The sequence below is a fragment of the Coregonus clupeaformis genome, chromosome 34 (assembly GCF_020615455.1).
Source record: "Coregonus clupeaformis isolate EN_2021a chromosome 34, ASM2061545v1, whole genome shotgun sequence".
In the NCBI taxonomy this organism is placed as follows: Eukaryota; Metazoa; Chordata; class Actinopteri; order Salmoniformes; family Salmonidae; genus Coregonus; species Coregonus clupeaformis.
In genome coordinates this window covers 19,005,429-19,027,689 of record NC_059225.1, presented here as the reverse complement: position 1 = coordinate 19,027,689, position 22,261 = coordinate 19,005,429, and the positions used below count along the sequence as shown (strand labels likewise).

General features: G+C 45.3%; 1 protein-coding gene across 1 annotated transcript in view; it reads left to right on the top strand.

Moving 5' to 3' along the window:
• Positions 1–22,261, top strand: part of zfhx4 (zinc finger homeobox 4) — a 101,871-nt gene that overhangs the window by 44,935 nt on the left and 34,675 nt on the right. The window contains 1 exon segment of the mRNA XM_045210496.1: positions 10,105–10,339. Coding sequence (XP_045066431.1) covers positions 10,105–10,339 — 235 coding nt within the window.

Below are 22,261 nucleotides of genomic sequence, written 5' to 3'. Positions count from 1 at the left end.
AAGGAAGCCCTGGTGTGTGTGTGTGGGGTTGAGAGAAGCGGGGGAGGGAGGCAGTAGGTCACTTCATACCAGTCTCCTAGTTTCTTAGAGAGGGAAAACAACAAGAATGGACCTAGTATGATTTTTAACATATACTATTTATCCAACTGAGAGCGAGAAGTCTGTCTGTGTATGTTGTCAGGGTGAGTGACTGTGTATGTTGTCAGGGTGAGTGACTGTCTGTGTATGTTGTCAGGGTGAGTGACTGTCTGTGTATGTTGTCAGGGTGAGTGACTGTCAGTGTATGTTGTCAGGGTGAGTGACTGTCTGTGTATGTTGTCAGGGTGAGTGACTGTCAGTGTATGTTGTCAGGGTGAGTGACTGTGTATGTTGTCAGGGTGAGTGACTGTGTATGTTGTCAGGGTGAGTGACTGTCAGTGTATGTTGTCAGGGTGAGTGACTGTCAGTGTATGTTGTCAGGGTGAGTGACAGTCTGTGTATGTTGTCAGGGTGAGTGACTGTATGTGTATGTTGTCAGGGTGAGTGACTGTCTGTGTATGTTGTCAGGGTGAGTGACTGTGTATGTTGTCAGGGTGAGTGACTGTCTGTGTATGTTGTCAGGGTGAGTGACTGTCTGTGTATGTTGTCAGGGTGAGTGACTGTCAGTGTATGTTGTCAGGGTGAGTGACTGTCTGTGTATGTTGTCAGGGTGAGTGACTGTCAGTGTATGTTGTCAGGGTGAGTGACTGTGTATGTTGTCAGGGTGAGTGACTGTGTATGTTGTCAGGGTGAGTGACTGTCAGTGTATGTTGTCAGGGTGAGTGACTGTCAGTGTATGTTGTCAGGGTGAGTGACAGTCTGTGTATGTTGTCAGGGTGAGTGACTGTATGTGTATGTTGTCAGGGTGAATGACTGTCTGTGAAGTAAAGGATAGAGGAGATGGTCAACATGAGCTCAGAGACAAGGCTTAGAGAAATTACAGGTTACGGCGATGTCGGACCGCTTGACGCACAAGCAATCATGGTACAGGGATTTTCATTTAGGACACACACACAGGCACAGACACAGACGCACAAACACACCAAGGGTGTGGTTGCTATATTATTCACAGATAACCGCAGCTCCCAGAAAACTCCCAGCGAGGCTCTTCAGAGAGAGAGAGCAGCAGAGAGAGAGAGGAGCTGCTGGAAGACCCAGCCAGTGAAAGAGTCATTGTGCTAATTCATTTGTTTAGCTTGGCGGCCATTTGCTAAAATGATTATTGTTATTACATGACCTGCGCTAAGCTAACCAGTTTGAGCCCTGCCCTGCAATGGACTGGCTGGAATGCCACAGCCTCTAATCATATGTGATGGAGAGAGAGGGAAGGCTAAATAGGATAAGCAATTTAGCACTCTTTGATACATTCCTTTAGATTTGTGAAAGCCGGGGATAGAGAGAGAGAGAGAGAGAGAGAGAGAGAGAGAGAGAGAGAGAGAGAGAGAGAGAGAGAGAGAGAGAGAGAGAGAGAGAGAGAGAGAGAGAGAGAGAGAGAGAGAGAGAGAGAGAGAGAGAGAGAGAGAGAGAGAGAGAGAGAGAGAGAGAGAGAGAGAGAGAGAGAGAGAGAGAGAGAGAAAGATGGGAAGAAAGGAGAGAGAGTGTGTGTGATTTTCACATACCACTGTGTGTGTGTGTGTGTGTGTGTGTGTGTAGCATTGGCATACCTCTCTCCAGCAGGAATGTTAGAGCCAGGTTGCCAGTGGTTCCATCACCAGTGATATAGCGTTACATCTATTACTCCGGGCTAACAGTGGTTACTGTTAACATGTGTTAGGGTGGGAGGGAGGGACGGAGGTGGCACTGATGGAATTATAAAATACTTTCAATGAACAAAAACATGCTTTTGTTGTAGCAGGGTAGTTGTTTTTGAGTCCCCGGGGGCTGCAGAGCCTATAGAATTACAGCGGAAGCTGGTTGGGTTCCAAAAGAAGAACAAAACAAGTGAGCATTACCCCAAAACTGCATTACACCAAAACTACATCACCCCAAAACACATTACCTCAAAACTGCATAACACCAAAACTACATCACCCCAAAACACATTTCCCCAAAACTGCATTACCCCAAAACTACATTACCCCAAAACTACATTACCCCAAAACTACATCACCCCAAAACACATTACCCCAAAACTGCATCACCCCAAAAACACATTACCCCAAAACTGCATTACACCAAAACTACATCACCCCAAAACTGCATTACCCCAAAACTGCATTACCCCAAAACTGCATTACACCAAAACTACATCACACCAAAACTACATCACCCCAAACCTGCATTACCCCAAAACTGCATTACCCCAAAACTACATTACACCAGAACCGCATTACCCCTAAACTTTATTACCCCTAAACTGCATTAATCCAAAACTGCTGATGGAAGGAGAGATAGAACCAATACAGAAAGGGGGTAGAGAGAAGTCTGTCCATTTCAACACACATACACACACACACATGTTATTAAGGCATAGCTGTGGTGTTGGTAGGTTTCAGGGTAGTTATACCAGGGGTTATTTTAGCTACAGTATGTGTTCATTAGTGCTTAATAACAGGGAGAAGTCATGTTGACATAGAATGTCCTAATTTGTCTTCTGGTTTAGGATGAAACCGATGCTTCTTTCTCTTTTTCCATTTGACCAACATAGGGAGAGAGAGAGAGAGAGAGAGAGAGAGAGACAAACTACTTGTGAAAAGCTGTCCTCTGTCTTATTACGTATTCTGTTAATGAGGCTGTTTTGTCACAGAGGAAAGAACAGATGAATCAGAAATAGCAACAGGAGACAGGAGAGGAGGATGAGGGAGGGGTGAAAGGTGTTTTGTAAACATCCAAGTCTGCATAAATAAATAAACTATTTCTGTCAGAGGAAGGAACACACACACACACACACACACCCTTCCCTGGGATTTGGGGAAAGGAAACAAGAGGGGGGTTGTAGATTTGACAGGTACGAAGCTCCCCTGTGCTTTGGTTTGGTGAGGTGTGTGTGGTGTGTGTGTGTCTGTGTGTGTGTGGAGGTGGGGGGGGTCCAGTGTCTGGTGCTTGACAGATGATGGGGAGTCCCCTGTGTTGTAATTTGCATTGTTTGTCACTGCACCTCCCTTCGCCCCACCGTCAACACACATAACACACACACACACACACGGTGGAAAAGAGAGATATTACGCACTGGCATCTTGAGGGGCACCATGGGACCTATCGTTAGTAGAATCTGATTGGTCCTCGGGGAGCACCGCAGCTCTAACCCTGTTGGTTGTTTGCCAAAAACACTAATCCACACACACACACCCCCAGAGTAGGAAAGGAAACACAAACACACGAGATGTGAAAGAGTATGAGAGCGCTCGCTCACTGAAATAGAGAGCTTGCGTGTGTGTAACGGTTCCTAAAGTCTTGCACCACTAGAACCGCTCCTCTCTAACTCCATAAATCCAGAATCCGCCACTCTCTCTCCCTCTCTCTCCCTCTCTCTCTCTCTCTCTCTCTCTCTCTCTCTCTCTCCCTCTCTCTCTACCTCTCTCTCTCCCTCTCTCCCTCTCTCTCTCCCTCGCTCCCTCTCTCTCTCCCTCTCTCTCCCTCTCTCTCCCTCCCTCTCTCTCTCTCCCTCCCTCTCTCCCTCTCTCTCCCTCCCTCTCTCCCTCTCTCCCTCTCGCCCACCCGCCTGTCTCTCTGCCAGAGACGACCATTAAAGGAAAAAGAGAAAACTACACTATTTTAGTTCTGGTCTTAAACAAACGTACAGGAATTTGCTGATGGAGATTTAAATTAATATTTCTAAAAGTATAAAGCAGATTCAGATTTGTCTCTTTTCAGTGTAGAAACCGACTAACTACTCAAGACTGTTGAGTCCTTTTACGAGAAGCAAAGAGAATGGATGTGTTGTTATGATTAGTATCCAAGCCGAGCGAAGGATAAAGGTATATTATTATGACTAACGTTAAACTGAAGGTCTTGGCTCAAAAGGGAACTCAATTTATCTACCGTCTCGGAGAACTCTGAGAATGAGATTAATCATTTCCGGTGTACTTCTGCATGTACTCCTCAAGCACACACACACACACACACACACACACACACACACACACACACACACACACACACACACACACACACACACACACACACACACACACACACACACACACACACACACACACACACACACACACACACACACACATGTCATGTACCACAGGACACCAGGTTGGGGTTAATTCCACAAATTCAATTCTAATTCAATTCCCTCTCCCTGTAAATTCCATTTAATTCAATTCAAATTCCAGGTCAGTCTTTAAATTCAGAGATAATTCACATCTTCTAAATTCCAAAGTTAGGTCAATTCCAACAATTCAATTCCCAATTCAATATGATCCCTAACAATTCCACAAATCCCAATTCAAATTAAATTCCCTCAGGCTTTCAGGCTAATCACTGTTCAGACAACCTAGCTATCTGGAAATATAGAAATACAAGTTGAAATCATTCAAATTTCATACAGTATTCGCAAATACTTGCTAACACACACGCTCTACACAGCAGAGGAGGCTGCTGAGGGGAGGATGGCTCATAATAATGGCTGGAATGGAATAAATGGAATGGTATCAAACACATCAAAGATGTGGTTTCCATGTGTTTGATACCACTCCATTGACTCAATTCCAGCCATTATTATGAGCCATCCTCCCCTCAGCAGCCTCCACTGCTACACACACATACTTTTTAATATTGTTATTTTGCTGTATTATTGATTTTGTATTGTAGATATGTTATGGTAGAGTAGTGTGTAATAATGTGTTGTGTTATGTATTGTTTTATTGTATATAATTGTGATTGGACTCCAGGAAGAGTAGCTGCCTTGGCAACAGCTAATGGGGATCTGGAATAAATACAAATACAAAACAAATTCTGCAGTAAATGTTTCATACTAAGTCCAGTAATTCCATTAACTGGGAAATGTACAAATATTCAATTCCAATTAAATTCCAAAGATTAAATGTTTTTACAATTCCAATTCAATTCCAATTCAATAACTTGAAAATGTTTGAAATTCGAATTGAATTCAACATACATTTTTCACTTCATGAGTGAATTCAGGAATTTAATAAAAAATTAAATTGGAATTGACCCCAACCCTGCAGGACACATTAACATGTTGTTGTCTTCAGCATGGCTCACAACAAGATGGCCGCCTGCTGGGTTCCTTCTTTGTGTGTCTTTTTGAAAGCAGGGGAAGAATCAGTCTTTCTTGTGTATGGAGTTTGGTTGCAGAGGGACAGAAAGAGGAACAAAAAGAGAAAGAAAGACAGAAAGTAAGAGAGACAGAGAAAGAAAGAGAGAGAGAGAGAGAGGTTAGTGTCTTGGTGTGGCCTTGCAGAGTGTTAGCTGGGGTCTCTGAGGGTGCCTGTCTATACAAGCAGAAGGGGAGGCCTCTCTTTCACAGAGAAACAAAGATAGCTGTAATTAATGACCGTGAGCGCTGGCCAACACTCTGCGTGTGTGTGTGTGTGCGTGTGTGCGTGTGCATGCGGCTTTCTTCGGACAACTCCAACTTAATTAAAACTTAAGACCCCTGAAAGGGCTCCCGACTGCCACGGACATCCCACTGCCTCGTGAGAAAAACCTTGTACGTTTCTTTTTCTGAAAAAACAAAGACAAGGAGAAAGAGAGGGAGAGAGAGAGAGAGAAAAGGGGGGGGGTGATGTGCGTTAGATATGTGGCTAATCCTTAGTAGTCTGTTTTTTTACTCTCTCTCTCTTGCTCAAACACACACCTGCAGCTTGACTGCATGTGCCCCCCTGAGGTGGGTTTTGTATTCTATCAGAGGATCAGATAATAAAGCTTCTAGCCTGGCCTTTTGTTTCTGGCCATTGTTCATTAGTCCGCCAGCTATGGAGGCACACTTGATATGCTTGGCTTCCCTGGATGTATGAGGATGGGGGAGGGGTGGCGCCGGAGAAGATGGCTGCCGTTTTACAGCCCTCTAACCAATTGTACTATTATGTGTGTTTTTTCACGTTATTTGTCATTTATTCTGTACATAATGTTTCTGCCATCGTCTCTTATAACCAAAAATAGCTTCTGGATATCAGGACAGCGATTACTCACCTCGTATTGGACGAAGATCTTTTCTTCAACGAGCCGGACGCGAAGGATATCCTACAGACACCCGACAAGGCCCAAATCGGCGTCATTCGCAGGAGAAAGAGACGGAGATATCGTGGACGTAGGTCGAGGTGCCTTGTAAGATCCGACGGCGAGCGAGTAAACTGCCTCTTCCATCAATCCTATTAGCCAATGTTCAATCATTTGAAAATAAATTAGATGACCTACGATTACGGTTATCCTACCAACGGGACATTAAAAACTGTAATATCTTATGTTTCACCGAGTCGTGGCTGAACGACGACATGGACAACATACAGCTAGCGGGCTATACGCTACATCGGCAGGATAGAACGGCCTACTCCGGTAAGACAAGGGGTGGCGGTCTGTGTATATTTGTAAACAACAGCTGGTGCACAAAATCAAATACTAAGGAAGTCTCGAGGTTTTGCTCACCTGAGGTAGAGTACCTTATGATAAGCTGTAGACCACACTATTTACCAAGAGAGTTTTCATCTATATTTTTCATAGCTGTCTATTTACCACCACAAACCAATGCTGGCATTTAGATTGCACTCAATGAGCTGTATAAGGCCATAAGTAAACAGGAAAATGCTCATCCAGAGGCAGCGCTCCTAGTGGCCGGGGACTTTAATGCAGGGAAACTTAAATCCGTTCTACCTAATTTCTACCAGCATGTTAAATGTGCAACCAGAGGGAAAAAAACCTCTAGACCACCTTTACTCCACACACAGAGACGCATACAAAGCTCTCCCTCGCCCTCCATTTGGCAAATCTGACCATAACTCTATCCTCCTGATTCCTGCTTATAAGCAAAAACTAAAGCAGGAAGCACCAGTGACTCGGTTAATAAAAAAGTGGTCAGATGACGCAGATGCTAAGCTACAGGACTGTTTTGCTAGCACAGACTGGAACGTGTTCCGGGATTCTTCAGATAGCATTGAGGAGTACACCACATCAGTCACTGGCTTCATCAATAAGTGCATCGATGACGTCGTCCCCACAGTGACCGTACGTACATACCCCAACCAGAAGCCATGGATTACAGGCAACATCTGCACTGAGCTAAAGGGTAGAGCTGCCGCTTTCAAGGAGCGGGACTCTAACCCGAACGCTTATAAGAAATCCCTCCGACGAACCATCAAACAGGCAAAGAGTCAATACAGGACTAAGATTGAATCGTACTACACTGGCTCTGACGCTCGACGGATGTGGCAGGGCTTGAAAACTATTACAGACTACAAAGGGAAGCACAGCCGCGAGCTGCCCAATGACACAGGCCTACCAGATGAGCTAAACCACTTCTATGCTCGCTTCGAGGCAAGCAACACTGAAGCATGCATGAGACCACCAGCTGTTCCTGATGACTATGTGATCACGCTCTCCGTAGCCGATGTGAGTAAGACTTTTAAGCAGGTCAACATTCACAAGGCCGCAGGGCCAGACGGATTACCAGGACGTGTACTCCGAGCATGTGCTGACCAACTGGCAAGTGTCTTCACTGACATTTTCAACATATCCCTGACTGAGTCTGTAATACCAACATGTTTCAAGCAGACCACCATAGTCCCCGTGCCCAAGGACACTAAGATAACCTGCCTAAATGACTACCGACCCATAGCACTGACGTCTGTAGCCATGAAGTGCTTTGAAAGGCTGGTCATGGCTCACATCAACACCATTATCCCAGAAACCCTAGACCCACTCCAATTTGCATACCGCCCCAACAGCTCCACAGATGATGCAATCTCTATTGCACTCCACACTGCCCTTTCCAACCTGGACAAGAGGAACACCTACGTGAGAATGCTATTCATTGACTACAGCTCAGCGTTCAACACCATAGTGCCCTCACAGCTCATCACTAAGCTAAGGATCCTGGGACTAAACACCTCCCTCTGCAACTGGATCATGGACCTCCTGACGGGCCGCCCCCAGGTGGTAAGGGTAGGTAACAACACATCTGCCATGCTGATCCTCAACACGGGGGCCCCTCAGGGGTGCGTGCTCAGTCCCCTCCTGTACTCCCTGTTCACCCATGACTGTATGGTCAGGCACGACTCCAACACCATCATTAAGTTTGCTGACGACACAACAGTGGTAGGATCACCGACAACGATGAGACAGCCTATAGGGAGGAGGTCAGAGACTTGGCCGTGTGGTGCCAGGATAACAACCTCTCCCTCAACGTGACCAAGACAAAGGAGATGATTGTGGACTACAGGAAAAAAAAGAGGACTGAGCACGCCCCCATTCTCATCGATGGGGCTGTAGTGGAACAGGTTGAGAGCTTCAAGTTCCTTGGTGTCCACATCACCAACTAACTATCATGGTCCAAACACACCAAAACAGTCGTGAAGAGGGCAAGACAAAGCCTATTCCCCCTCAGGAGACTGAAAACATTTGGCATGGGTCCTCAGATCCTCAAAAAGTTATACAGCTGCACCATTGAGAGCATCCTGACTGGTTGCATCACCGCCTGGTATGGCAACTGCTCGGCCTCCGACCGCAAGGCACTACAGAGGGTAGTGCGTACGGCCCTGTACATCACTGGGGCCAAGCTTCCTGCCATCCAGGACCTCTATACCAGGCGGTGTCAGAGGAAGGCCCTCAAAATTGTCAAAGACTCCAGCCACCCTAATCATAGGCTGTTCTCTCTGCTACCGCACGACAAGCGGTACCGGAGCGTCAAGTCTAGGTCCAAAAGGCTTCTCAACAGCTTCCACCCCAAGCCATAAGACTCCTGAACAGCTAATCATGGCTACCTGGACTATTTGCACTGCCCCCCCACCCCCACCCCATCTTTTTACGCTGCTGCTACTCTGTTAATTATTTATGCAAAGTCACTTTAACTCTACTCACATGTACATATTACCTCAACTACCTCAACTAGCCGGTGCCCCCGCACATTGACTCTGCACCGGTACCCCCCTGTATATAGCCTCCCTACTGTTCTTTTATTTTACTTCTGGTCTTTTTTTCTCAACACTTTTTTGTTGTTGTTGTTTTATTTTACAACAACCATACGTATTTTACCATACGTAAAAATGTATGCGCACATGACTGTAAGTCGCTTTGGATAAAAGCGTCTGCTAAATGGCATATTATTATTTATTATTATTTTACTTTTTTATTAAAAATAAATGCATTGTTGGTTAAAGGCTCTAAGTAAGAATTTCACGGTAATGTCTACACATGTTGTATTCGGCGCATGTGGCAAATAAAATTTGATTTGATTTGATGTGGGTGTGTTAGGGAAGGGCAAGGGTGGGGTTGGGGGGTAGGGGGTAGCTGCACGGATGGCTGCAATGCTATTAGCTACAGGAGTTGGTCAAAATTCAAGCTTGCAACTGACAGCCATACGCTGAATGCACCTTCCCTGCTGTTCACAATAATGACTAGAGCTGGACAACATGCATCTGACACACAAAACAGCTCTGCCTCTACACACTCTTTCTTGTAACTTTTGCGTTCTGTTTCATTTTTAATTCTTAGTTTTAGTATTTTGTTTGAAGAGCAGATTTAGCAAGCTCAGCTAGGTACACACGCACACACATACGCACTGTGAATCCTAACACTTCTGTTGTCCTTCTGTGTCTGAGAAATACTAGATTTTTCTAATGAACTTGTGAAGACACCTTTTCAAAAGCTCCACTTTGTCTCCCCTCTACTTGTCAGTACTATCAGGCTTTTATTCCATTTGTTTATTCCAATCCTTTCATTCTTCTAAGCACACTCGATTTGTTTCCTGTCCCTCAGAAATATCCTTTGTCCTTTTCTCCTTCCTACATTTTCTGTTTTAAAAATGGGCTCCACTGTTTTTGTCCTACTAGATAATAGTGAGTCCCAGATGACTGTGCTTCAGGTATAGACAGGTTAGCTGTCTGCACCTTTGTCCTTGACCATCATTCAAAAAGCAATTTATCAAACAAATGTTAATCTCTCTCCTCCTCTCGCCTACAGCACTTGCAGAAGCAGGAGAGTGCGTGCGGTGGTGAACAGTGTGTGTACTACTGTGCCCTGTGTGACTACTCCACCAAGGCCAGTCTGAACCTGGTGCAGCACGCTCGCTCCCCGCGCCACCAGCAGAACGAGGGTCTGAGGAAGCTACAGCTCCACCAGCAGGGAATGGGAGGAGAGGAGGACGGCCTGAGTCTACATGAACTCTACCACGTCAAAGACTGCCCTCAACAACAAGGTAATGGTTTAGTCGTTTTTATATGGGCTTTCTTTAATTTGATTTGAAACATGGGACTTGGACCCACAGCATACTAGTCTAACTCCTTGTTTCCCCACGCCCGTTCCTGCCTCCTACCACAACCAAACCCACTCTTCCTCCATCCCTCCCTCTCCATCCCTCTATCTCTCCCAAAACCCTTTAGCACCACATTCATCTACCCTCTCTCCCTCCCTCCATCAAATAAAATAAAATGTTATTTGTCACATGCTTCGTAAATAACAGGTGTAGACTATGTGAAATGCTTACTTCCCAACAATGCAGAGAAAAAAAAATAGAAAATAAATAAATAAAATAACACGAGGAATAAATATACAATGAGTAACGATAACTTGGTTATATACACGGGGTACCAGTACTGAGTTGTTGTGCAGGGGTATGAGGTAATTGAGGTAGATATGTACATATAGGTAGGGATAAAGTGACTAGGCAACAGGATAGATAATAAACAGTAGAGGCAGTGTATGTGATGAGTCAAAAGGGGTCAATGCAGATAGTACGGGTAGCTATTTGATTAACAATTTAACTACCTATTTAGCATCCCTCCCGCCCTCCCTCCCTCCCTCCCTCCCTCCCTCCCTCCCTCCCTCCCTCCCTCCATCCCGCCCTCCCTTCCTCCCTTCTTCCCTCCCTCCCTCCAACCCTCCCCTCTCTCCATCCCTCCCTCCCTCCAACCCTCCCTCCATCCCTCCCCCCAACCCTCCCTCCCTCCCTCCCTCCCTCCCTCCCTCCCTTCCTCCCTCCCTCCCTCCCTCCCTCCCTCCCTCCCTCCCTCCCTCCCTCCCTCCCTCCATCCCTCCCCCAACCCTCCCTCCCTCCCTCCCTCCCGCCCTCCCTTCCTCCCTTCTTCCCTCCCTCCCTCCAACCCTCCCTCTCTCCATCCCTCCCTCCCTCCAACCCTCCCTCTATCCCTCCCCCAACCCTCCCTCCCTCCTCCATCCCTCCCTCCCTCCAACCCTCCATCCCTCTCTCCGTCCAACCCTCCCTCCCTCCCTCCCTCCATCCCGCCCCTCCCTTCCTCCCTTCTTCTCTCCCTCCCTCCCTCCCTCCCTCTATCCCTCCCACCCTCTATCCCTCCCTCCCTCCCTCCCTCCCTCTATCCCTCTCTCCATCCCTCCTCCATCCCTCCCTCCCTCCCTCCGTACTCAGATCATGTATTTTGAGTCAGGCAGTACAGTCCATCTAATCTCCCCAGAATGAGCACGCTATTCCCATTATGGTGCTACGCTTATATCACCAAACACACACACACACACACACACACACACACACACACACACACACACACACTCCGCCGTCCCCTGTGCAGGGACATCCCAGGCATCCCAGACTTTTGAAACTATACCTTTGGGAGGATCACACACACACACACACACACACACACACACACACACACACGTCTCTCCCTGGAGTGAGCCTTCATTTCCTTTCTCATGACCAAAACAATTTGGCTTTCATTTAAAAGCCCAGGGTCTGCCAGCCGCTAATAAGTGTAGGAGAACTGTAAAACATTCTAAGAAACAAAAAAAAGATGAATGGTTTTCTTTGAGTCGGGGGGTTACGGTATAGAGGGGGTGTAGCTGTAATTTAAACCAGAAGACACAGTCATAGTCTATTATAGAATCATTCCTATGCTAATCCGGCACAATGAAATGAGTGCTTAACTTGTTTTTGCTTTGCTTGACCTGTCGGGAGGGACGGCTAACACGTTTTGAATGGCATTCCAGTGCACTTTTAGTGTGTGTCTGTGTGTTAGACATTAATCTGTGCTCCCCAAAGTGTCCTGTTTATATATGGACACGCAAACCAGATGTGTCCAGTGCTGAGAACCACATGTGAAAGCAGCTCTGTCTCTACACACACACACACACACACACACACACACACACACACACACACACACACACACACACACACAAACACACACAGCCTTGACCTTATGGAGAAAGGAAGAGAGAGCTGCCATATTGAGAGAGAAGGAGGCTGTCTATACGTTTGGTTTCAATTAGAAGTGGATCACAGGTGATTCAGTGAGGTTTGGGATTTGGGTCCACAAGACAAGCCAGCATAGATAAATCATTACTGTGCCTTTTAACACACACCCGTATTCTCCCTAAAAGTCCATTCTGTCTCACATTCCCACACACACTCCCACACACACACACACACTCACACTCCCACACACACTCCCACACACTCACACACTCACACTCCCACACACACTCCCACACACTTCCACACACACACACACACACACTCACACTCACACTCACACAATCCCGCACACACACACACTCCCACACACACACTCACACACACACACTCCCACACACACTCCCACACACACTCCCACACACTCACACACACACACTCACACACACTCCATTCTCTCTCTGCTCCTGTCCATTTCAGTCTCCTCCACAATTTACAATGCAAATATCGTTTTCAAATGTTCCACTATTAAACACAGCATTTTTTGATGTTGGCGGTTTTCTATACCCCCAGGTTTATGCCACATAGTGAATTTGCACTAAGGAGGAAGTGTAGGGTTTTAGTTGACGCTGCTGCCCAAACGTGGGCGTGTTCTTGGATGCCCTGCTTTTGCCCATACTACGTCATTATTTTGGGAACAACAGTATTCTTTCACGAAGCCCCTAGTAATTTCCTTTTACAGTATACAGGAGACGGTTGGAGAGAAGTATGGATATGAATTTCAGGCCTTTTAGAATATCTGAACTTTCTTTGCAATGGAGCAGATTTGATTCTATGGTTACCTATAGGGAACAGACTCAGCTCATGTGGCTGCTTATGTACATGTGTGTTTAGCGTTTGTTTTCTGCTGCTGTATAACTCCTGTCTTGTAGAGTTTCTGTTGGTTAGCTACTGGTTGGTATGAACCATATATATCCAAGTGCTGAGCGGTATCTTTCTGTTAAAGCAGAACTCTGGCACACTGCCAGATAATTATAGGCCCATTTGGGAATAAAAGCTTGCTAATACTCAGGACTATACATGTGAGTGGATTTCATTACGTAAGTTTGATGCTGATTTTATTGTCTAATTACTAGGAGATATTCTATTTGTATGTGGGGCTAGGGAATGTGGACTAGAGTTGCTGTAGTCGACTTCTCAGTAAGTTAGCAGTGTATTAATCAAAATGTCTCGCTTCGTGTGTGTGTGTGTGTCTGAGAATCTCTCACTACCAGTTTTCCCTAGGTGACAGTAACTCCCCATGCCTTGCCCCAGTTGTCTCATCATTTACTCTAGGTAAACACCATAGAGCTAAGTGTGTGTGCGTGTTTGTGAGCGTGTGAGTGAGCGTGTGAGTGTGATGTGGTTAAACGTGAGTTCCCCATTTGTAAATCAATGTAATCTAAGAGCCGGCCAACACAGCTTTTTACACACACTTGAGCGTGTAAAAATGGTTTCCTCATAAAAATGTGAAACGAAAACACTCACCGCCCACCTTTTGTACCCATGTGTGTGAGCGACAGAGTGTGTGTGTGTGTGTGTGTGTCTGTGTGTGCGTTCGTGCGCGTTCTGCATGTGTGTTTATGTGTTTATGAATCCTCCTACTCTATGGAGAATCAGCAGAGTTTAAGGAAATTGACTTGATAGAGAATGCCAGTTTAGATCCCAGACAGGGAGAAGGAATTCCTCCACAACATTTCACAGAGAGTTCAGCCATTTTGTTGTCTGGCTTTGAACCTGGGCCAAAAGTCGTTAGTCCAAATTAGATTATTGTGTTTCCCTCATTTGTATAACAGAGTTAGATGGTGACTAGAGCTGCTATGAGAACATTAACGTAGAAACACATTCAAGTACATACAGTACAAAAGGACTTGTTCTCAGTCACGGTTTTTCCATCATCTTCATAGTTTTATGATGAAACTAATGTCTGATAGATAATATTTGTGTTGGAAACAGTGATAGACACACTGATAGACACGGGGCTGTAATGGAACAGGTTGAGAGCTTCAAGTTCCTTGGTGTCCACATCACCAACAAACTATCATGGTCCAAACACACCAAGACAGTCGTGAAGAGGGCACGACAAAGCCTATTCCCCCTCAAGAGACTGAAAAGATTTAGCATGGGTCCTCAGATCCTCAAAAAATTATACAGCTGCACCATCGAGAGCATCCTGACTGGTTGCATCACCGCCTGGTATGGCAACTGCTTGGCCTCTGACCGCAAGGCACTACAGAGGGTAGTGCGTACGGCCCAGTACATCACTGGGGCCAAGCTTCCTGCCATCCAGGACCTCTATACCAGGTGGTGTCAGAGGAAGGCCCTCAAAATTGTCAAAGACTCCAGCCACCCTAGTCATAGACTGTTCTCTCTGCTACCGCACGGCAAGCGGTACCGGAGTGCCAAGTCTAGGTCCAAAAGACTTCTCAACAGCTTCTACTCCCAAGCCATAAGACTCCTGAACAGCTAATCATGGCTACCCAGACTATTTGCACTGCCCCCCCACCTCATCCTTTTACGCTGCTGCTACTCTGTTAATTATTTATGCATAGTCACTTTAACTCTACCCACATGTACATATTACTTCAACTACCTCAACTAGCCGGTGCCCCCGCACATTGACTCTGCACCGGTACCCCCCTGTATATATAGCCTCCCTACTGTTATTTTATTTTACTTCTGCTCTTTTTTTCTCAACACTTTTTTTGTTGTTGTTTTATTTTTACTTTTTTTTGTTAAAAATAAATGCACTGTTGGTTAAGGGCTGTAAGTAAGCATTTCACTGTAATGTCTGCACCTGTTGTATTCGGCGCATGTGGCCAATAAAATTTGATTTGATTTGATTTGATTTGTTATGTTATTGAGGGAAAAAACATGAAATGTAGTGTTAAACAGTAAGAGCCGAAGAAACTAAAACAAAGAGGATTTAATGTGCAGTAGTTCTGTCTGAGAGTGTGTAGTCCTACCCCCATTAGGATGTTTATCGCCCTATGAACCAGCCCAAGCAGAAAGAAACAACCGTTCTCCATCCATCAGACCAAGCAGAAAGAAACGCCAGACCTTTCTCCATCATTCAGACAAGCAGAAAGAAACACTAGACCTTTCTTCATCCTTCAGACCAAGCAGAAAGAAACGCCAGACCTTTCTCCATCCTTCAGACAAAGCAGAAAGAAACTCTAGACATTTCTTCATCCATCAGACCAAGCAGAAAGAAACACTAGAACTTTCTCCATCCTTCAGACCAAGCAGAAATAAACGACCGTTCTCCATCCTTCAGACCAAGCAGAAAGAAACGACCGTTCTCCATCCATCAGAACAAGCAGAAAGAAACAAGCTTTCTCCATCCATCAGCCCAAGCAGAAAGAAACTACCATTCTCCATCCATCAGAACAAGCAGAAAGAAATTACCATTCTCCATCCTTCAGACCAAGAAGAAAGAAACGGCAGACCTTTCTCCATCCTTCAGACAAAGCAGAAAGAAACGCTAGACCTTTCTTCATCCATCAGACCAAGCAGAAAGAAACACTAGAACTTTCTCCATCCTTCAGACCAAGCAGAAAGAAACGACCGTTCTCCATCCTTCAGACCAAGCAGAAAGAAACGACTGTTCTCCATCCATCAGAACAAGCAGAAAGAAACAAGCTTTCTCCATCCATCAGCCCAAGCAGAAAGAAACGACCGTTCTCCATCCTTCAGACCAAGCAGAAAGAAACGCCAGACCTTTCTCCATCCTTCAGACAAAGCAAAAAGAAACGCTAGACCTTTCTTCATCCATCAGACCAAGCAGAAAGAAACGCCAGACCTTTCTTCATCCTTCAGACAAAGCAAAAATAAATGCTAGACCTTTCTTCATCCATCAGACCAAGCAGAAAGAAACGCCAGACCTTTCTCCATCCTTCAGACAAAGCTAAAAGAAACGCTAGACCTTTCTTCATCCATCAGACCAAGCAGAAAGAAACGCCAGACCTTTCTTCATCCTTCAGACAAAGCAAAAATAAACGCTAGACCTTTCTTCATCCATCAGACCAAGCAGAAAGAAACGCCAGACCTTTCTCCATCCTTCAGACAAAGCAAAAAGAAACGCTAGACCTTTCTTCATCCATCAGACCAAGCAGAAAGAAACACTAGAACTTTCTCCATCCTTCAGACCAAGCAGAAAGAAACGACCGTTCTCCATCCTTCAAACCAAGCAGAAAGAAACAACCGTTCTCCATCCATCAGAACAAGCAGAAAGAAACAAGCTTTCTCCATCCATCAGCCCAAGCAGAAATAAACGACCGTTCTCCATCCATCAGCCCAAGCAGAAAGAAACGACCGTTCTCCATCCTTCAGACCAAGCAGAAAGAAACGACCGTTCTCCATCCTTCAGACCAAGCAGAAAGAAACGACTGTTCTCCATCCTTCAGACCAAGCAGAAAGAAACGACCGTTCTCCATCCTTCAGACCAAGCAGAAAGAAACGCCAGACCTTTCTTCATCCATTAGACCAAGCAGAAAGAAACACTATACCTTTCTCCATCCTTCAGACCAAGCAAAAAGAAACGACCGTTCTCCATCCTTCAGACCAAGCAGAAAGAAACAACCGTTCTCCATCCATCAGAAGAAGCAGAAAGAAACAATCTTTCTCCATCCATCTGCCCAAGCAGAAAGAAACTACCGTTCTCCATCCATCAGCCCAAGCTGAAATAAATGACCGTTCTCCATCCATCAGCCCAAGCAGAAAGAAACGACCGTTCTCCATCCTTCAGAACAAGCAGAAAGAAACACTAGACCTTTCTCCATCCATCAGAACAAGAAGAAAGAAACACTAGACCTTTCTCCATCCATCAGAACAAGCAGAAAGAAACACTAGACCTTTCTCCATCCATCAGAACAAGCAGAAATAAACACTAGACCTTTCTCCATCCATCAGAACAAGCAGTAAGAAACACTAGACCTTTCTCCATCCATCAGAACAAGCAGAAAGAAACACTAGACCTTTCTCCATCCATCAGAACAAGCAGAAAGAAACACTAGACCTTTCTCCATCCATCAGAACAAGCAGAAAGAAACACTAGACCTTTCTCCATCCATCAGAACAAGCAGAAAGAAACACTAGACCTTTCTCCATCCATCAGAACAAGCAGAAAGAAACACTAGACCTTTCTCCATCCATCAGAACAAGCAGAAAGAAACACTAGACCTTTCTCCATCCATCAGAACAAGCAGAAAGAAACACTAGACCTTTCTCCATCCATCCGCCACTTTTTGTCTTCCGCTTTTTTTTATCTTCCTTCCGTCTCTCACAAAAAGAAAAGGAGATGGGATCTTATGGAGGTAATTATTTCTGAGCCGGGGCTGTCATTCTCCCTCCCTCCCTCCCCCTCTCCTCTCCTCCCCCTCTCCTCTCCTCCCCCTGTACATTAAAGTGGGGGGAGAAGGCCTCCTTTGTTTGAGCCCCCCCTTTAAACAAAAGACCCCACTGACTCAGGGGGCTGAACAACACTTTAAATGCTTCTCTCTGTGTGTGTGTGTGTGTGTGTGTGTGTGTGTGTGTGTGTGTGTGTGTGTGTGTGTGTGTGTGTGTGTGTGTGTGTGTGTGTGTGTGTGTGTGTGTGTGTGTGTGTGCATGCATGTGTGTCTCTTTTGTTTTGTTTTCTGAGTGATAAGGCTCCGGGAGGTTTGTAGTCTTGTTCAGATTAGTGTAGCCTTGCTAACCATTTACATATAGCAGCTGTAGGCCAGGCAAGGACCCTAATGGTCATGCACTGAGGAAGTGTGTTTGTGTGTGTGTGTGCGTTCGAGCATGTGTGTGTGTGTGTGTGCATATGTATATAGTTCAAATCAAATCAAGTTTATTGTCTTATTGTAGCTAAACAAAACACGCAGCCTCAGTTTATGCATTTGTTTGACTAAACTCTGAGCATAATCATCAAAATCATCCTTATGTTTTTACTATGGAAAGCTTCTCTTTCTCCTCTCCGCCCTCCTCCTCTTCCTCCTCCTCCTCTCCTCCCTGCATTGCGATGTGATGACACTGAGACTACTTTAAGCCATTAGGGTTTTCTCTCTCTTTTATCTTCCATTCTCCCTCCCTTCTTTTTTGGGAGCGATGGGGCGGTTTAGCAATTATAGTGGTTACTTTTCAGGATCTCTCTCTCTCTCTCTTTTTCTCTCTCGCCTCAATTTCTCTTTCTCTCCCTCTCTCTCTATTTCCAGGGTTTGTCTCAGTAATTTGTGGCCATTACAGGACCATCTATGGTGGGGAAGTAGAGTGCGAGCGATGCGATACACACCCAAATACACCCTGTTCACTCGGCTAGACACGGGGGCTACGCTAATGCAGCTGCAGCCATTTTCTTTTCATTCCCCAGACAAAGTCATAGACACTGCCTTGCTAGGGGCTCTAGGGACACACAGAGGGTAATAGAAGTCTATGAACTCCATTAAAGAAAGTATAGGACCAGTGTGTATTCCCAGTCAGGAAAGCCCCTTTAGGATAAATATGAATGATGTACTCCCGGCACAGTGAAAGCTCTTTCCAAAGGAAAATCCCCATGATGGGATTGACATGATCACTCTCAGGGGGGATATGATAGGCCTTATAGCTTTTATTGCTGTGCAATTAAATGGAGACAATACCCCTCTATTTTAAATCATTTGTCAAATCAAAATAAGACACTTTTGCTTGGGTATTATTATATTTTCAGCAAGTAGTAATTTACCCACATTTCTCCAAACCATATTCTGGACGGCGGGCGAACGAAAAGATGTAGTCATTTTTGAATAATTCCATCCAAGTGAATTATAATTACTTTGCGGTCTGTGTGTGTGTGTGTCTGTGTGTGTGTGTCTGTGTATCTGTGTGTCTGTGTGTGTGTGTCTGTGTGTCTGTGTCTGTATGTGTAGCAAAAAAAAACGCAGTTCTGACTTGTACTTCTGAAAAGGGCCATTTGACCAGAAACTATTTTTGAATTTGTGCGTTGGGGCGGTATGGGCCTAGCTGATTGTTGTTCTTTGGTGGAGGGTAATACCAGAGCTAAATTGTTCCCTGATGTTCCAGTCAGAGGTTTTGTGCCCGCTGACATTTATAATTACCTCCTGATTATCCAACATTAGCATACCTGACCATGCCACGTTAGACTTATTTACAATACAAAGCCCTGTGCCTGCTGTGTGTGTGTGTGTGTGTGTGTGTGTGTGTGTGTAGGCTACTAGCGTTTGTGTTTGTGTACTAAAACGTTACAAAAAAATGACTTAAGCCATTTGAAAGAGTACGAATGGCATTAACTGAGCTTTGTGATTAATGAAATTTTAAACGATGAAATCACAAAGGTACGAAAAATGAGTTTGGTACATAATACAATAATCTGTGTCAGTGAGCATGAAGATAATAGACAATACACTGATATGAGGTCAATATAGGACAATGGTTACCTAGCAATACACACACTAGTCTAAAGTAGTCAGAGTTAGTCTGAGTCCATGGTGATACACACAAACACACACACACAAAGATGTCTCTGGCCTACGCACATCTCTCTCTCTCTCTTCTATCTCTCATTTCCTTGCTTTTCTTTCACCCTCCCTCGCAATGCTTCTCCTGTCTCCCACCTTCCTTCTCTCGTGTCTTTCATCTCTCTGCCCTCTCCTTCCGTCTCTCTGTTGGTAGATGCCCAGTGTAGGCTGACATGGACCTTCCTGGTATGTTTCTCATCTACCTGTTAGGTTGGTTCCTGTCCATTGTCAGTGTGAATAGAAGGACGTGTTTCATAAGGTGTTGTGGGTCTGTTTCATAAGAGAGAATCTCAGCTTACAGGTCAGTCCAGGGCTATTAGCTGAGGCAGACTCTTTTACATAAAGAGAAGATTCTCTCTCTTTCTTTTTAACACAGGTTTATCTCCCTCCCCTCCTCTCTCATGCCCCCTCTCTTTTGTCTCTTCCTCCCCTCTCTCCCTCTTTCTTTTTTCTCCCCCTTTCTCCTAATTCTCATCCATCAGAACAACATATGGAATTGATAGCTAGTATTGATTACCAATAGCTGCGGTTAATAGTCGCTAACTCAGGGAAGCTTTGCAGGTTTGGCCAGTGTGCGTGTGTGCGAGTGCGCGCACGTGTGTGTATACATGTAGGCAATGCAACTTGGGATTTGGGTTCGATACTCCCATCATGTTCTGTTAATGGAGCTGCTCAACAGCGACAAGCGTCTATGTCATTCACAACCCCTGTGTTGGTGTGTTTTACTGTACCCCACCACAACCTGCTCACAGTAAGTCCCTTTGGTACATGGTACACAACATTACTACAAAATACATACACATTGAACATGAACAGCAGCCCATGAAATCTATGTATTTTATCACTTCTTTCATACAAAACGTAGCACTGTTATTTTAGATAGGAGAGGAGAAGACAGGGTAAGAGAGGAGAGGAGAGGAGAGGAGAGGAGAGGAGAGGAGAGGAGAGGAGAGGAGAGGAGAGGAGAGGAGAGGAGAGGAGAGGAGAGGAGAGGAGAGGAGAGGAGAGGAGAGGAGAGGGGGAGGGTTCCGTCTCTCTCCGCATCCTCTCTGATAGAAAGTGATGTTTGTTTAATTGCCTCATAAACGATGTTATGTCTAAAAGAGAGATGCTCTCTTTGGACAGGGAGAATGAGTGGCCTGTCTTCCCATGTAAACGTATATATATATATATATATGTGTGTGTGTGTGTGTGTGTGTTTGTGTCTCTGCTGTCTCTCCCTCCAGCCATATCAACCAGGACACATGGTTAATGTCATCTCCCATTATTTTAATTACTGTAGAGAAACACGTACACACACACACAGACATCATCTCACATCAATTCAATTACTGTAAACTGTCATTGTTATGATCCCTTGCCTTAAGGCCTGGTTCTTACCTGAGGTTATAGAGATAGGAAGTGGTTCAATATTTATTTCATTTATTGTGTATTTTTATGTGACATCTGCACTCTGCTTATGCATGCATGAACAGCCCCTGCGATAATGTGTAATTGTCTTTTTAATGACTGAAAAATGTGTGTGTGTGTGTGTGGAGTCATTAATGACAAGAGATGTAGATGTAACGAGTCAGTGTGTGTCAAAGTGCAGGCTAGCAATGTCTGTTTGAGTATGTCTCCCCACCCTCCCTCCAGCACACACACACACACATCCCTAGCACACACAGTCAGTATCATTGTGGGAGAACATCCATCTGACAGTAGATTAAGGAGGGTTAGCAGACGTCAAAGAAATGCCCGGTTGCATTTGTGGAAATAGCCGCCCCCAACACAACACACAACACAAACTCTCTCTCTCTCTCTCTCTCTCTCTCTCTCTCTCTCTCTCTCTCTCTCTCTCTCTCTCTCTCTCTCTCTCTCTCTCTCTCTCTCTCTCTCTCTCTCTCTCTCTCTCTCTCTCTCTCTCTCTCTCTCTCTCTCTCTCTCTCTCTCTCTCTCTCTCTCTCTCTCTCTCTCTCTCTCTCTCTCTCTCTCTCTCTCTCACACACACACTCTGGTGCTATGGGGCCCTGCTAAGTGAGCAGAAGTGTGTGTTGCATTATTCACTGTGGCCAGTGATCGAATCCTGGTTCAATAGCACTAAAGCTGTGGAGCGCTAGAGAGATTTGTCTTACAAAACCTTGAGAGGCGCTCGGAACGTCCACACACACACTCACACACACATTGATTTTTGGTGGCGGGAATCTCCAAGGCTTTGGAGGAGAGAGAGAGGTGAGAGGGACTTCCCCCTTCAGAGTAACCCCACGCGAACACACACACACACACACACACACACACTTATTAGAGCGGACTGAGAGGGGGATAAGCCAGGTCAAATGAGAGCGAAAGGTCGGAACAGAAAGAACAGAAGGAGAAATAGACAGATGATTCTCCCTAATTAGCTTTAATTTACCAATTATCAAATTAACAGCCTGCT